At 31.2% G+C, this 15,673-nt stretch overlaps 1 protein-coding gene and 1 long non-coding RNA gene across 2 annotated transcripts; one reads left to right on the top strand and one right to left on the bottom strand.

The window, feature by feature from the left end:
- Positions 1 to 2,367: 2,367 nt before the first annotated feature.
- On the bottom strand, positions 2,368 to 5,717 carry LOC120088832. Its single transcript, XR_005485046.1, has 3 exons — positions 5,379 to 5,717; positions 2,586 to 4,721; positions 2,368 to 2,471 (listed from the first exon to the last, which is right to left on the bottom strand). It is a non-coding gene; the product is annotated as an uncharacterized LOC120088832 (long non-coding RNA).
- Positions 5,718 to 9,354: 3,637 nt separating this feature from the next.
- LOC120087724 lies at positions 9,355 to 12,146 on the top strand. Its single transcript, XM_039044602.1, has 4 exons — positions 9,355 to 9,546; positions 9,693 to 9,779; positions 10,690 to 10,882; positions 11,757 to 12,146. Exons 2-4 carry the CDS (start codon positions 9,726 to 9,728, stop codon positions 11,885 to 11,887), a joined length of 378 nt encoding a protein of 125 aa, XP_038900530.1. The 5' UTR covers positions 9,355 to 9,546; positions 9,693 to 9,725; the 3' UTR covers positions 11,888 to 12,146.
- Positions 12,147 to 15,673: the final 3,527 nt, after the last annotated feature.

Here is a 15,673-nt window from a genome sequence, read left to right as displayed (position 1 = left end):
ATGAGCATTTGTTGTCATTTCTCTCTTAATCTTATATTCTTTTTGCACACATTGAGAGATCAGCTTATTAATACTTCATTTATCCTCCAGATATTATAGTTTATCTTAAACTGGGTGAATTGTGTAGGAAGAAAAATAAGTACGTGATATATGAGTAAGTTTTCATTTATCTTGATATCAAGTGCCTTTAATTTACATGCGAGATTGGACATTTCTATAATATACTCCTCTATGTTCCCATTGTCCTTATGCCTCATGGAAGTTAAAGAAGTCAAAAGACACTTACTTCTCCCTTTTCATTTTTAGCAAAATATTTCTCAATTTGAGAAGGAACTTATTGGCATTTTCACTTCCCGTGATAGAGGCTCGAAAAGACTTCGGAATGGAATGCCTAATAATCATCAGACACATACGATTTGACCGTTCCCACTTCTCTATATTAGCCGTTTTAGGTTGTTCTTTAGTAGAAGTAGGTTTATCGGTTCTTAATGCAAAATCCAAATCCATACACTCTAGAAGTATCTCTAGGCTTTCCTTCCAAATCTTGAAGTTCAATCCATTCAACTTTGGGATTGAACTCAAATTTCCAAACATTTGAGTAAGACCAACTGAAACAATAAACAATAAAACATATACTCACAAATAAAATATAACAAAATAATTTCACATATGTGGTGTACCCCTTTTAACAAGATACCTAGCACAACATTGATGCCCAGCTTTTGGGCAAAACACCAATTGCAGATGATACTCTCAATGCAATAATCAAAGTACTAATAATAAACTTGGTAAAAAAATAGCATTTTTTTGGACCGACTATTTCTCACACGAGCAATCCTTATAATTGTCACATACTCATTACCACATGCATGTCCAACAATTTGGCCAAATAATTATCTAAGGCCGATAATTATCCGCATAAATTCATGAATATGCACATCTTGTATTTTAGAATTAAACTAATCTAGATAACAGACTTTTGTAACATACTATTTTAACTAATCCAATCTAAAATATAAAACACAATATTATAACAATATTATTGTACAAAAATAATGGGAAAAGACCAAATAGTCTTTACCAAAATTCACCCAATAATTGCATACACATAATACAATTAAAGCAACATAAACAAGTGAATATCACTAAATATCATTAATCAAATTTATAGTTAAATTCATCAAAATATCAATCAAGTTTAAATTTAAATTCACCAAAATATCAATCAAATTTAAATTTCAACCATAACATTATCAATTAATCTTGAATCCACAACCTGATCAATTAATATTGAATCCACAACATGATTAATCAAATTTAACTTAAATCCATAAATGATTAATCAAAATTAAACCAAATTTACAAGATTATCAATCAAATAGAACTTAGATGCATACAACCATCAATCAATTGCAAATTAAATAGGAATTATCGACATGATTGATCAAATTCGATCGATTTATTCTTGAGAAATACACAAGATTTATGATCAATTAAAAAAGACACAGAATTGAACATTAATTAGCTCATAAATTATAATTTCCTTATTTTTCCACTGTGATCTCATTATTTATTACATTAATAATCACTATAAAAGACAGAAAAAAAATTATATCCTCAGTCCACCCTTAGATATATATATGAAGTTGTGTACTGAATTCATCTGACTGCAAGAAACTAAGCCTACGACTGGCGAGACTTGCGACCGTAGTATTGATGGTGCTCTACCGGCCAGACTTTCAATTGTACTCATGTATTTAGGGGTGATCATCAACCGATTGGGGTCGATTTTCCGACTAGACCGACATTGAACCGACCAGAATCAATTTGGAATCTGACCAAACCAGTCCCGACTGTCAACTGAGCAGAAACACAGTCGGTCAGTTTGGTTGGTTTTTTCATTTTCCTTTTTTTAATTATATTTGTTTATTAAAATTCTTAGAAAAATTGCTCTTAAGTAAAAGTTATATTTAGTTATAAATCATTATCGTATTTTTTTAATACAAATAAAAAATCAACTATTTATTAACAATTCAAGATACTATTCACATTTTAATACTTATGGAATAGATGTATTAAAAATAAAATATTGATATGATTTGATTTAAAATCCTTAATATTTAAGGATTAACATGTCCATTGTTTGAGATTGTGTTCGCTTCACTTAATTGCTTAAAGAACCCCTAATATATATTACATATATATTTGAAAATAAACTAATATGAAAGTCGAGAGTGTACGTCACAAATAGAAATGTCACATGACACATAGTCACATACAATCAAATTAGAAATTACAATATAAAGTTAGTTGTCAAATACAACCAAATTACAATAAGACATAAAGTCAATTGTCAAATACAACCAAATTACAATAAAATCAAATGATAAATACTTAATCGGTAACTGACAACTTTTCAAAATATGAAAGGTCTTGAATCTTTTTTTTATTGTCCATAACCGCTCTGAATCCTATATAATTAAGATTAAGAAGAGAAAGACCACCTCATTAAGATTTTAAACTAACAAGTTACAACTACAAAATACAAATGAATAAAGTTTAAAGTTAAATAATTGAATAAATACCTTCTTCAAATAATGAAGCTTCTTCCACGTTATGTTGAACTTCAAGATCTATTGGACCTGAATTTAGCCAATTTTGAGTATAAATGAGAGCCTCCACTGTTTTCGGAGTCAATGAACAATGTGATGAATCAACAACACGTCCTCATGTACTAAAAGTTGACTCAGACGCTATAGTAGATACTGGAATTGCCAAAATATCTCTAGCCATACGACTAAAAACCTCAAACCGATGACTGTTCATCTTCCACCATTGAAGTATGTCAAAATCACCTTCATTCTTAACATTAGCTTCCAACAAATAAATATCAATCTCTAACCCCTGTTCGAAAGGTGTAGTCTCATTGCCTTCAAAATCCATATCAATTGTATCATAGACAAAGTCTTTACCCACATTTTCAGTTGGATCACAATCAATCATGGTCTCTGAGGCTGAGACAATTGGTGTATTAGTAGTACTATTCCCAATCCCACTCCCCCTCCCACTCTGAGTAGTACTATACTCATGAAAGAGAGTTTACAACATTGCTCCACTACATTTCCCATAGATTTGGGAACCTCTGGCCCCAAAAAAAAAAAAAAAAAAAAAAAATTTAAGGCAAAAAGATACAAACCTTAACTCTTTTTGAGGATCTAGCACAATAACAACATACAACAATAGATTATTTTTTTCATTGTTCCCCCAATACTTCTCAAATTTGGCCTTCATGTTATTGGCCATTCCAACTAGCATTGCATTTGCACTACCAATATTCAAACGTATACAATTCTGAACCATTGTAATCTGATGAAAAACCATATTCAAAGTGGTGTACAAAGACCCTGAAATTTTCAACGTCACATCATAAAAGACCTTTAAAAACCTAATCAACATCTTAGCATTTGTCCAATCTTCTTTATTTGGTGACAAATCGTGTCTATAAGAAGCATCTTCATCTTCTAATCTATCAAAAGCCTTTTCAAACCTCACAGCTCCTCAAGCATCAAATATGTAGAGTTCCATCTAGTGGGAACATCAAGACATACATAACTCTTACAAGAAATTTTTTCAATTTCAATGCACTTTTTAAATTTCAAAAAATGTGCAAAAGAAGATCTTCTAAATCGTACAACATATCGAATCCTTTCAATGCAATCATTATGTTCATTAAAATCATCACATATTATGAGATTTAATATATGAGCACAACAACGAACATGCAGAAATTCTCCACCAAACAATAATCCCTTATTAAATCTTTTCAGAAGATAAGCAATGGCAGTATCATTCAAACTTGCATTATCAACCATTAAAGTCATTACCCTTTCAATGCCCCAATCCTTCAAATTCTTTTCAATGGTTTTACCAATAACATCACCTTTATGATTCTCAATTGGACAAAAACTAAGTATCCTTATATGTAATCTCCAATCAAAATCTATGAAATTGACAGTTAGTACCATGTAATTTATATTTTGTCTTGATGTCCAACAATCCGTAGTGAGAGAAACTTTATACTTCTTGTTAACAAACATGTATTTCAAACGCTTTTTCTCATTAACATACAACTTAAGCACATCTGTAGCCACAGTAAACCGAGATGGAACAACAAATCTAGGTTGACTTGCACATGTTAATCTATCGACAAATTTCTTAAATCCTTTACCCTCCACAAACTTGAATGGCAATTCATCAACAATTACCATTTCAACCAACGCTTCCCGAAAACTCTCTAAACTATATGACTCACATACAAGTTGCGACATATTATCCCCAACATTGTTTTTGTCTTTAATTTTGAAAGCTAATGTCATTTGGGTTAGATCTCTTTTTCTAGTAAGGGTATTTTTTACAATTTTTCAAATGATTCTTCATAGTTTCAGTACTATTACGTTTAGAATGACATGCATAGACAACTCTATAATACTTATATTGAGCATGAGGGTCTTTAGGATCACCTTTTAGCCTCTCAAAATGATCCCAAATCATGGATTTTTTCACAACCTTCCTTCTTTTTGGTGGATTTGGAACATCTGATGTCTCATTTGCTGAATCAACATCAACGATATTTATATTGGCATCCCGTTTTTGTATCTCGTTCATTTTTTGAAGCATCAGTTGGAGTTCCATCAAATTCCATATCCGTTGAATCCATGTAGCTGAACCACACCATGTCAAACGTCAATATCATACAATTCACAAAAACTCAAATTATTTCAGCTTTACAAAAACTCGAGTCTCAAAGTATTTACAAAAACTCAGATACCCATACCCTTACTTATCACCTTATGCATAAAACATGAGCCAATAAGGAATTCGTGCCAGAACACACAATACCTCAATAGGTTTCACAAATGACTCATAAGAGATAATAAGGGGAGTAACAATGTCTCTAATCCTCATGTACACTACCTTACCTCAGTAGAAGAACAACCAACACTAATCCCCAATTTCTTACATAAATGTAAACTTTCAATACAAGAGACTAAGCAACTCAAATTTGTTAAAATTGTGAACTAAACAATAAATTAGCAATATTAAACACTAAACAGAACTCTATCCATAACATTTTTCAGAACTCGACAACATTTTATGAACACTGACCAAATATAAAATGACCCTTTTATGAACTCAACAACATTTTTCAAAACTCATCAAACCCAAACCGGTCGAAGTGGGTATTTATATTTTATTTTATTATATATGGAATAGTTTATAACACTGACCAAAAATAAAATGACCCTTTTATGGAATCGTTCAACCCAACGGTACGGATTACAGACCTGCAGGCAATCGTTTATATTTATAACACTGACCAAGAAGAAGAGAACGATACAGAACTGCAAGTAACGACCGGCTGAACGTTCGCTGAAGTTTGTCTGAATGAAGAGGAAGAAGATTGCTGAAGTTTATCTGAACGAAGAGGAAAAAGATGACCGACTGAAATCGTTCAACCCAACGGACAGATTACGGAAGAAGATGACCGGTTGAAATCGTTCAACCCAAGAGGAAAAAGTTTGTCTGAACGAAGAGGATGGATTACGGAACGAAGAAGGAAGAACGATCGTTGAAGAAGATGCTGAACGAAGAAGATGGCTAAAGTCTGAACGAAGAGGACGAAGATCTGGCGCTATGGATGGAAGAATGGAAGAAGAAGTTGAAGATCCCTAAATTTTTAAAATACCACTTTATATATATATATATATTTTAAATAATAGGTCGGTCGGGTCAGGTAATAACTCGCTCCAATCGCCGCTACAATCCATTTTAAAAACCGACATCGACCGCTTCTGTATGCTTTTCCAACCGTTCGACTCCATTTCGGCCGGTTTGGGTCGGTCGTGTCGGTTTTTCGGTCTAACATACTCACCCCTACGTAATATGCATAATCTGTGCATATCTTTTTAAAAAATTCTTTTATTTCTTTAATCAAACTTTAAAAGAAACCAAAATTGAATCAAATCTCAATAGAAAACAAACTTAAACCAACAATATAACATAAAATTCATGCTCTAATACCACTTGTTAGCATAAATACTTTATATCTATATTAAATAAATTAGTCGTAGGATCATTCATTCCAAATTGTCAAGAATAAATAATATATCGGATTCCATTGAGATTAATGATAACTTCAAGATGACGTGGTTTTAAGATATAGTTTTTCTCAACCAAAACTTCGAATGCTCTTAGTGGAATTCCCTCAAGATGGGATTAGTGTTTATTGTTTTGGTATATATTGGGACCATAGCGCCAAAGTTTCTTTATATACTAGTTCAATTAGGGTTACCATTAAAAATAATTAACTAGGAATAAGCTTCTACCATTAAGTCCATAATCCAAGGCCTTAATTAGTTAGATCGTCCAATCTAATAAAATAACTCAGTGTATAAAATATTGATCCACATACATAAGTCATACTTTAATTATACGTATTATTATTATTTAAATACGTCTAACCGTCCCTTTATTGTATTTGTTAATTTGAACCTTATTGAGTTCAAATCTACCCCTAATAATTACAATAACTTTTAATTAAAAAATGCACAATAATTTATATAATTATCCTTAGACAATTTTGAACCCCTAGAGAATAACCTAACTCAACTTCCTTTATAAATATATCGCTTCATATGAGACAACTTAAATCATACATTCAAACTCTATAACTTTTATGTTCTTTCACTCTTTGACTTAAGGATCAGAATGTGTATGACAAGCACCATATCAGTGTGTAGGATTTTTTCTTTTAGAGGCTACATTATTCTCCCCTTCACATATATTCATCGCGTTAAATTAATAGACACAATAATTTTTAACTAAAATAATAATAATAATATAATATAATTTGATATGAACTATTTGGTATGTTCATGACTCGTACTGATCATCCATCCAACACAGGAACAACAAAGTCACGTGATAAAACTGAAAATAGAAGCCACGGATAATCTTGAAAAATAAAAATTCCGAAAATTAAAAAAGGGACAATTTTAAATAAGCCTTAAATTAAGGGTCCAATCTTTATTCCAGGAAGGTAATTACATTACGTTATAAACACAAAGCCCAAGCCCATTGATGTATGTGGTGTGTGGTCCATGATTTTCATTATTATTAATTATTATTATTATTTGAAACGTATGCGACGGTCGTGGACACGTGCTGCACATGCACCTTCATTCTTGCCAATTAATCGGTGTCCGGTGCCGGTCCGGTCAATCACCGGCCGCCACCGACCCTCCCTCCACCGTCAAGATCTTCCCACTCCCCGGAATCCTTATCTTACGGTTCATATTCCTTCCTATATCCACTGTGCTGTGCTTTCATAGGATACAAAATTATTAATTTATTTTTCCACGTGTCGTGGACCCCACTGGCACCTCTATCACTGACACGCATCCATATATGATTTCTTTCCTTCTTTAAATATGATACTCCCTACGTAATCAATCAAAAAAATTATTTTTTCCTTTTGATCCACAATCTGATCATTAATAATTAATAAATAACATAAAAACTCAACCTTTTTCTTTATCATGTCTAATCATTTATTTTCCACCCATCTTAAAAGGGTTCGTAATATTATAACCCAATTTTCACTTCATGTATTATTAAAATTCGAATACCCTATACCTTTTGGTAAAGATATGTAGTTTCAATTCTACATGTACTATCTTTAAAAAAATTAAATAGCAATTATATGATAAAAGCATCGTTTATATTATTATTATTATTAGGTACAAACAAAGTCTCGTATTAGTTAGAAAAAAAACGAATAATAGTATATAAATGAAGAAAATTATTTTTTATCTTTCAAGATCTTTTAAGTTGTTCCAAAATCAAAACCATGAGAAAGTTTCGAGTTATTATAAAGTAACCCAATAGATAGAGACATCACAATAGATAAAGACACAAACTATCAATTAATTATCATCCTTAAAGTTATTAGGTCAATCTATTATCCTACCAATATTAGAAAGATGTATTTTTTATTTATTTATCTATTTTTTAAAATGAATTTAGTTTAACTGATATAAATATGAAATATTTTTCTTACGTTATTTATGTTTGAATTTCTCATTATCTTATAAAAAAGATGTCTTTATTTAGTATAATAATTATGAAAATAAAATATTGAATATCTAACTTAGAAAAACGCATGTCATTTAGCACTTTTAAGTTCACTTTCCCTATAAAAGGAATGTCTTAAATGAGTAGTATGAAAATTAAAATGATATTTTTGAAGAAATCATAGGCACAAAGAAGTGAAACCATTTTGCATGAATGGGAAATTTTTTGAACATGATTTTATTCGTTTTCTTCTCTCTATACATGACGTGACATAATGACAACGAAATATGCTCTTTTTTATCATAATTTTTTTAGGTAAATTACAAAATCCAACATAAAATAGTTAAATTTATTTTCTATACGTTTATAAAAATTGAGTCCTTAAATTTGTATAAATATTAAAATTAAACAATGAAACTTATATAATTATAAAATTATCATAATTTTATAAATTTGAGAATTCAATTTTTATCATTTCAAGGTCTAATTTATACAATTATTATAAATTTGGGGTCCAATTCTCACACTTGTAGAAGTTTGATGATCAAATTTTTACAATTAAGAGTTGGAGGGTGTAATTATAACTACCACCATGCTTCTAGATGATTTTTGTAATTTCAATTTTATTTTATGTATTTTCAAATATCCAATTTTAGTTTTTATACTTTCAGGAAATCTAAAATTTAATCCCTACTATATGTTTATCGTTGATCTTTTCATTTTTTTATTTATTATTCATTAGCATTTTTAATCTAAATCCAAAAGAATATTCACATATTAATTTTCTTACATAAAAATTATTATTATTAATTATCTAATCAATATAAATATAAATTAATAGTCATTGTGAAAATAACAATCAGACCTAAAATATTTGGCAAATATAACACTATGTAAGAGAATGTGCATATATAGTAGATTATGTTTTCGAAGTCTATCATTGAAAGAACATATTAATAGTAAGAACCTATTAACGATAGTCTATATATTTTGCTATTTTTTTAGAAATATTACTATACAATTTAATTATTATATCTGGAGCAACTAAATAATTGAATAAATCTAAAAATACATGGATTTAACTAAAAAAAAGATGAAGGGAGGAAGAAAATAGTGTTTGGGTGAGTGAGGAAATATAAAGAAGAAGCGTGTGGTAGACGAGAAGTGAGAAGCGCGTGAGGAGGAATGGAGTTTAGAGACAGTAAGGTAAGGCAAAGCATAGAAGTGCGAAAGAGAGAAAGAGGAAATGATCAAATGAATCAAAACCCCAAACTCTCTCATTCTCAACAACGCTTTCTTTCTTTCATTCATTCAGTTTCATCCATTTTCACTTTTCCTTCTTCTCTCCTTCCCCTTCAATCTCTGTTTCTGAATCAAATGTCCTGACCACAACAGACAACAAACAACAACAAGGTCAGTTTCAACTTCTTCAATTTCTACTTTTTTTTTTTTTTAAAAAAAAAAATTTCTATATGACCTGAAGAATTTCCTCTTTCAAATTTTTTTTATGGGATTTCATTTTTCTTCTTCTTCTTCTTGTTGGGTTTCCGAATTTTTAGGTTTTCTGAAATTCGGGAGGACTTGATAGGGAGATGAACAAGGAACAGCGACCTGAACCTCTTGATTTCTTCATTTGGACTGTTGAGGTACTTCATTTTGGATCTTTTCTGCTAAGATCTTAAACTTCAATTCTTTATTCTTTGGCTTTCTACTTGAAAATCTGAATGATTATGTTATGTCTTAACAGTGTTGGTCTGGGGAGTTTGAAATTGATGGCTAACCTTTTTCATTGATTACTTACTTCAATTATTTGATCGTCATACACTGTTGATACCTTTTTTCCCTTTTTTTTCCCCTGCGTATTAATGGTAACGTGTGATTACTGGATCAATGGGGTTTTGTTAAGATTAGGATTTTAGTATTTTGTTAGTCACTGAAGACTTTCAAAGTAATTGTAAATAGTGAAATGAAATAATTGAATTCATCGCCAGTCCCTATTGTTAATATAGGAGCTTGATTCTCAAATATCACTTCCTGGAATTCATATATACAGGCAAAGATCTGTTTATTGCACCAGGATTTGTTTTCCTTACTATTTGGAATTTTGGACTTTACCTTTTCATACTTCCATCTTCTTCTTTACTTTTCTCTTTCTAGTTTTGAACTTCGTAGTTAGTTTGAACTCTCCTAAATTTGATTCCTAAAAATTTCGAATATAAGAAACCATATTTGATGGAACTAAAAAATTTATATTGGCAATGTCATACTGTTTCTATGTGCTCCGTTTTCAGCATCCTTTCAAGTTGGAGTGTTTATGTGTGGCACTGCTTATCTTGATACTTGTGTAATTTTCTGGTACTTTATCTTGCCGATATTGTTTAATTCTTATTATTTGGGTAGGAGAAGATATTCTTACATGGAAAAAAAAAGATATTTTCAACATTTGGATTATACATCATATTACATCTCGCGGGCTAAAATTTTAACAGAATGTAATAAAAATTGTTTTATAATATGCCTCCTGCATGCCTATTACAACGTTTTTTTCCCCCTTAGGATGTTGGTTTGTGGTTGGAAGAGATAAATCTTGGAAGCTATCGCCAGATTTTTAAAGAAAATGGGGTCAATGGGGAGTATCTTGAAGGCATGTCTATGTTCACAACTGAACAGATTCTAAGGTTTATCAGACGATGCCATATGAAATGGGGAGACTTCATCACACTTTGTAAGGAACTCCGACGAATTAAAGGTCTGTGTGCAAGACAATTTTTCTTCTCCTTTTAATTCAAATTTTTTGGAAAAAAGAATTTCAGGGCTGTCTTTGCTGCTATCATCGAATATTTTAGAAACTCCTGAATATGATTCATAATTAATTAAATTCTAAAACAAAACTAAATGCACCAAATCTAACTAACTGTATGTGAATTGGCATATTTTACAATGAAGTTATAGTAAGCCATTTTCTGGAACCTTCTTCAATGCCTCTCATCTTTTCTTTTTACTCTCCATTTTAAGCAGTCTGTATTTATCTTTAAAAGTTTGGAGGTGTAGATTCATCTATTTAACTCCTTATTTGATTTGATTGCAATCTCCCGTTGTCATTAGCATGTTTCTGATAGAGGTAGTTGAGAAATTGATGCACACTCCTATTGTTATGCTAAGAGGAGGTTTGAGATAACTTTTGAGGGTAGGCATCCTACTGCCCTCTTTTTATTCTTTAAATATCTTTAGAGGAAATATTAGACTAGTAATTTTTCTTAGTGAGAAACTGAGCTTTTATTGAGAGAAACGAAATAATGTATACCGGCATACTCATACAAGAAAACAAAGTCTATAAAAAAAGGAGTTTAAATGCTAACTGAAGAAATAGACTCCCAAATCAAAGCATTAGACTATTTTAAGGTGCTTTTAAGTATTTTTAGAATTTTCAAAATCACATTCAACTTTGTTCTTAATTCCAATGCAATAACCTGATCTATATGTCTGCTTTAACTTTGCTTTTGAAACATTAGAACTTTCAGAATCGCCATTTCAAAAGCAAACCTACCCTAACTATGTATATGTCTGCTTTTCCAGTTGAAATTAAGATCATGCTGTTTATTCTTTAAGTTATGTACTTCCAGTGGCTTGCTTGAAAGGGGAGCAAAAGGTACGTCGGCCATGGTGGGCACCATCATGCCTCTCTATGGTGTTTCTCAAGGTGGCTAAGCGTAACAGACAATCTCGAGTTGTTTCCTTGAAGCTGGAACCATAGAGAAGCGAGGTCATCTTATTTGTATGCGCTCATGTATTTCCTTTTATGCGTGAAGAATATAAAGGTAGGGAAGAAACATATTAGTTAATCCTTTTCTAAAATTTTAATCAGTCAATATCACCCGTTTTTTTCCTCCTTTGTTTAGAACTATGTCTATATACAAGGTTTATGTGTTCAGTTTGGCAATCCGCTTGAGGAAAAACAATGAAGCAACCAAGATCTTGTTGCAAATTATACAAGTTTTGCTCTTTTTCCCTCACTAACTCTTCAAACATGTATTTACTTTCAACATTCTGTTTCATGATGACTTTGATTTAGCATTCTTGAGTAAGAATTATGCCTGTTTGTAGTCGAATCATGTTTTCTCCTCTAGTTTAGGACAGTCCTTTTTTGGGTGGGGTTTCTTATTATGGTATAGGATAGTGGTAGAAGCTTGCGAGTTTCGGAGCTTACATTGGACACTACTTATTGTTTGTACATTGAACTGATAGTGCAAAAGGATACATTTAATATCTTTGGCACTCACATCCACAAACCCACATGGAAGACAAGCGACATTATTCGATCATCTTCTTCCAAGAACTGCAAAGTAGGAGATAGAATAGAAAGTTTCCATTTAAATCCCACCAAGACCTCACTTCCCATTGTTTCAGGTGAACTTTCCTCTTCTTCCATGATCTGGAAGGTTGGTAATTCAGTTTCTTATCCCAATATGCAATGGAAGTTGCGTATTATTTATTAGATTCTGTTCCAATCATCAACTTCTGGTGATTGGAAAGGTCATCTGATTCACTCAATTCAGAAATGGACAACCCACATGGTCAGCTTAGCTAATAGACAAAAGCCATATAATAAAGAAAATTGGAGCAGGTGAAAAACCGACCAATCATGAACATGGGGACCCTCTTTCTAATAGAGTCTAATCGAGTACTTTTCTTACCAAATCCCTTTCAAGTATAAAGAACAATCGTTAGTTACAAGAACAACCATCCCTCTAGTGTTTGTCATTGCTTCACTCTTAACTGGTGCTCGAAACAAAGTTCTTATCTCGTCCGTCGATCTCTCAGGATGGTAATTGTGCTCTATTCATTGAGAATCTACTTATATTGATTTGATAACATTCATGGATATCTTATCATTGATTTATCGCTACCCCTTTGCAATTGGATGTAATTACATTCTTATTCTAAACTTGTTACTAGCCGTATTGTTATTTATTTCGATGGAGCAAAATCCATATGAACCTTTTTTGTAATATTTGTACAAGAGTCGCAAACCATTTTAGGTCATTGGAATGATGCAAATGGTGGAAAGGAATTTTCCTCGGAAGGTAGAATGCGATTTCATTTTTTGGTAGTTCATGTAAACATTGATTTTTAACGTAATAATGTTCTCTAATTAGTTCTTAATATTGGAGGTTATTGGGAATATTTTGTGCATAAACAATTTCAAAGGCCATCTATGTACTTGACAATCACTATTTATTATAGTGGGGTTTATTGGAAAGGGCTAGTTGCATAAATGACTATCATATCCAAAATATTTATAAGTAGTACAAGGATAAAACAATTGATCAGATATTGTATTTACTTAAAAAGCTCTAATTTTTTGTGAGCCCACCAAATGAAACTAACAAATTTCAAATTTCCTATTTTTGCTTGCTTTTCTTTTCGATTTTTTCAAATAGGAAGTTATCATCGACGACACTTATTATAGTCTTATAAGTGATTATCACTAATAGACTTTTATCAACTAGAATCAATCTTGAAATATTAACATTTAAGGTTTTTAGTAGTTATTGATAATTAGTTATCAATTTTGAAAGAAAATTGTAAGCTATTGGTGGTTATCACTTAAAAGCTATTAATTGTTATCTTCTGATAGACTTTCATCAATGAAAATCAATCTTGAAATATTAACGCTCAAGGCTTTCAGTGACCATTATTGATAAACTTCTATTGCTAGTAATCAACTTTGAAAGAAAATTGGGAAGTTGTTAGTGGTCATTGCTTTTAAGCTACTAGTTGTGGACTTTTGTTAGTGGCTATCAATTTTGAAAATATATCATTGATTATTAGCTAAGTTGTTGAGGTTCAAACAACGCTCTCCACTTATACTTCATTTTGTGTTGGTTTTTCTGTCCATGATGATGATTAATTATGAATCTTTGATTATTATTATTAATGTTCAAAGACTAACACTTAAAGTTATAAGTTATAATAGTTTATCAATGAGAAGTCTATAAGTGACTATCAATGAGAAGTCTACAAGGAACTATCATTGGTATCTATATTCTAAATTATATACGTCATAAATATCACTGATATCTATCTTAGTTATATCATTAATATCATCGATATATGGATATTACCTAAGTTCTATTTTTGTTATCACATATACTACTTATATCACTCATATCATGGTTGTCAGTGATAGTTTCTATGACTGATAACATGTTATAAGTAATAACTTATATCACTAATAACTAGATCATTCCTTTTCTACCATCAAATAACATGCCAGTGATCTCACCGATATTATGCTAACATGCTATCAGTAATAACGTTTGAGCATCCCATTTACGTTTTGATTCTAGATTCAACTCTATTAATTGAAAGAAATTTGCAAAGGGTGCCCATTCGACAATATAATTTTGTGCGCATATCTTCTAAATTTCAGATTTTGTAGATATGACAAAATTTATTTTGTTTATCCATTATTCCTAAATTACCTTATAACAGATTTAGCGTTCTTCTTATTATCTTTCTTCTTCTGCATTTTTAAACTGTTTGTTCCCTTTCTTCATCGTTCCGTAGGACTCTTCTCTATCATTTGCTTGAATTTTTTTTATTTCATTCTTGAAGGTTTTTCTATTCTTCTTTAGCAATTTTGTACTATAAATTCATGTCACTGGTTGTGGACACAAAATTCTTTTCAGGTAAGACTTCTATTTAGTATTTTTTCTCTGCCCGAAACAAACTCAGTTCACTCCAAAAATCATCAAATGTTTTCCAGTGGAAAATGCACTATAAATTGAACTCTCTGCTTGTTTTTCTTAGAGTTTATTGACAATCTGGTTTGGGTCTTGAACAGCGTTGGTATCGTTAATATTAAAAATCAAAAGTTCTGGACGACATAAAATCGCTCTTCCACCCCTCCCCATATATATATTTTTTTGGATTTTTTCATTAATTTTGAGTGATACCTAAAACTCGTAGATAGAAAAGGTAAATAATTGATTGTCATTAATAAAGAATTATGAATGTTATTTAAATAAATGTTCATGATATTGTATTTGTTTTGTCTTAACAACCTTAAATTCAATAAACTAATATCTTAGATTATCTTATGAGTCTTGAACTATATGTGAAGACTATGGGGATCAATGTTCAAGATACAGTTTAGAGGGTTTATAGTATAGAGATAAGACTAGGTATCTTATCCTTGTGACACTATATATATGACTCACTTTGTATTTGATACAAACGCAATGATCCAATGTGTTCGCGTAGGTGACATACGAGTAAAGGTATCCTATGCAATGAGTTTACATAAGACAGGTCCACGAAACAGTAACCATTAGATGTAACTCTGTTGACTAGTTAGGTTCCTACTTCAATAGCATGACCTAGGCAACTTAATCTTAATCCTGAGTGAATTATGAATTCCTGTTCACGAGAGATTGTCCTTTGATTTGTATGGGTGAGAGCGGCCAATTCACCGACTCAATGTCTACTATTTTGGAAACAAGACCGAGTGGGAGAATATAATAATACAGGATGGATT

This window comes from Benincasa hispida, chromosome 10 (assembly GCF_009727055.1).
Source record: "Benincasa hispida cultivar B227 chromosome 10, ASM972705v1, whole genome shotgun sequence".
Lineage (NCBI taxonomy): Eukaryota > Viridiplantae > Streptophyta > Magnoliopsida > Cucurbitales > Cucurbitaceae > Benincasa > Benincasa hispida.
Note: the sequence above shows the minus strand (reverse complement) of the source record. Positions and strands in the feature narration are given on the sequence as shown.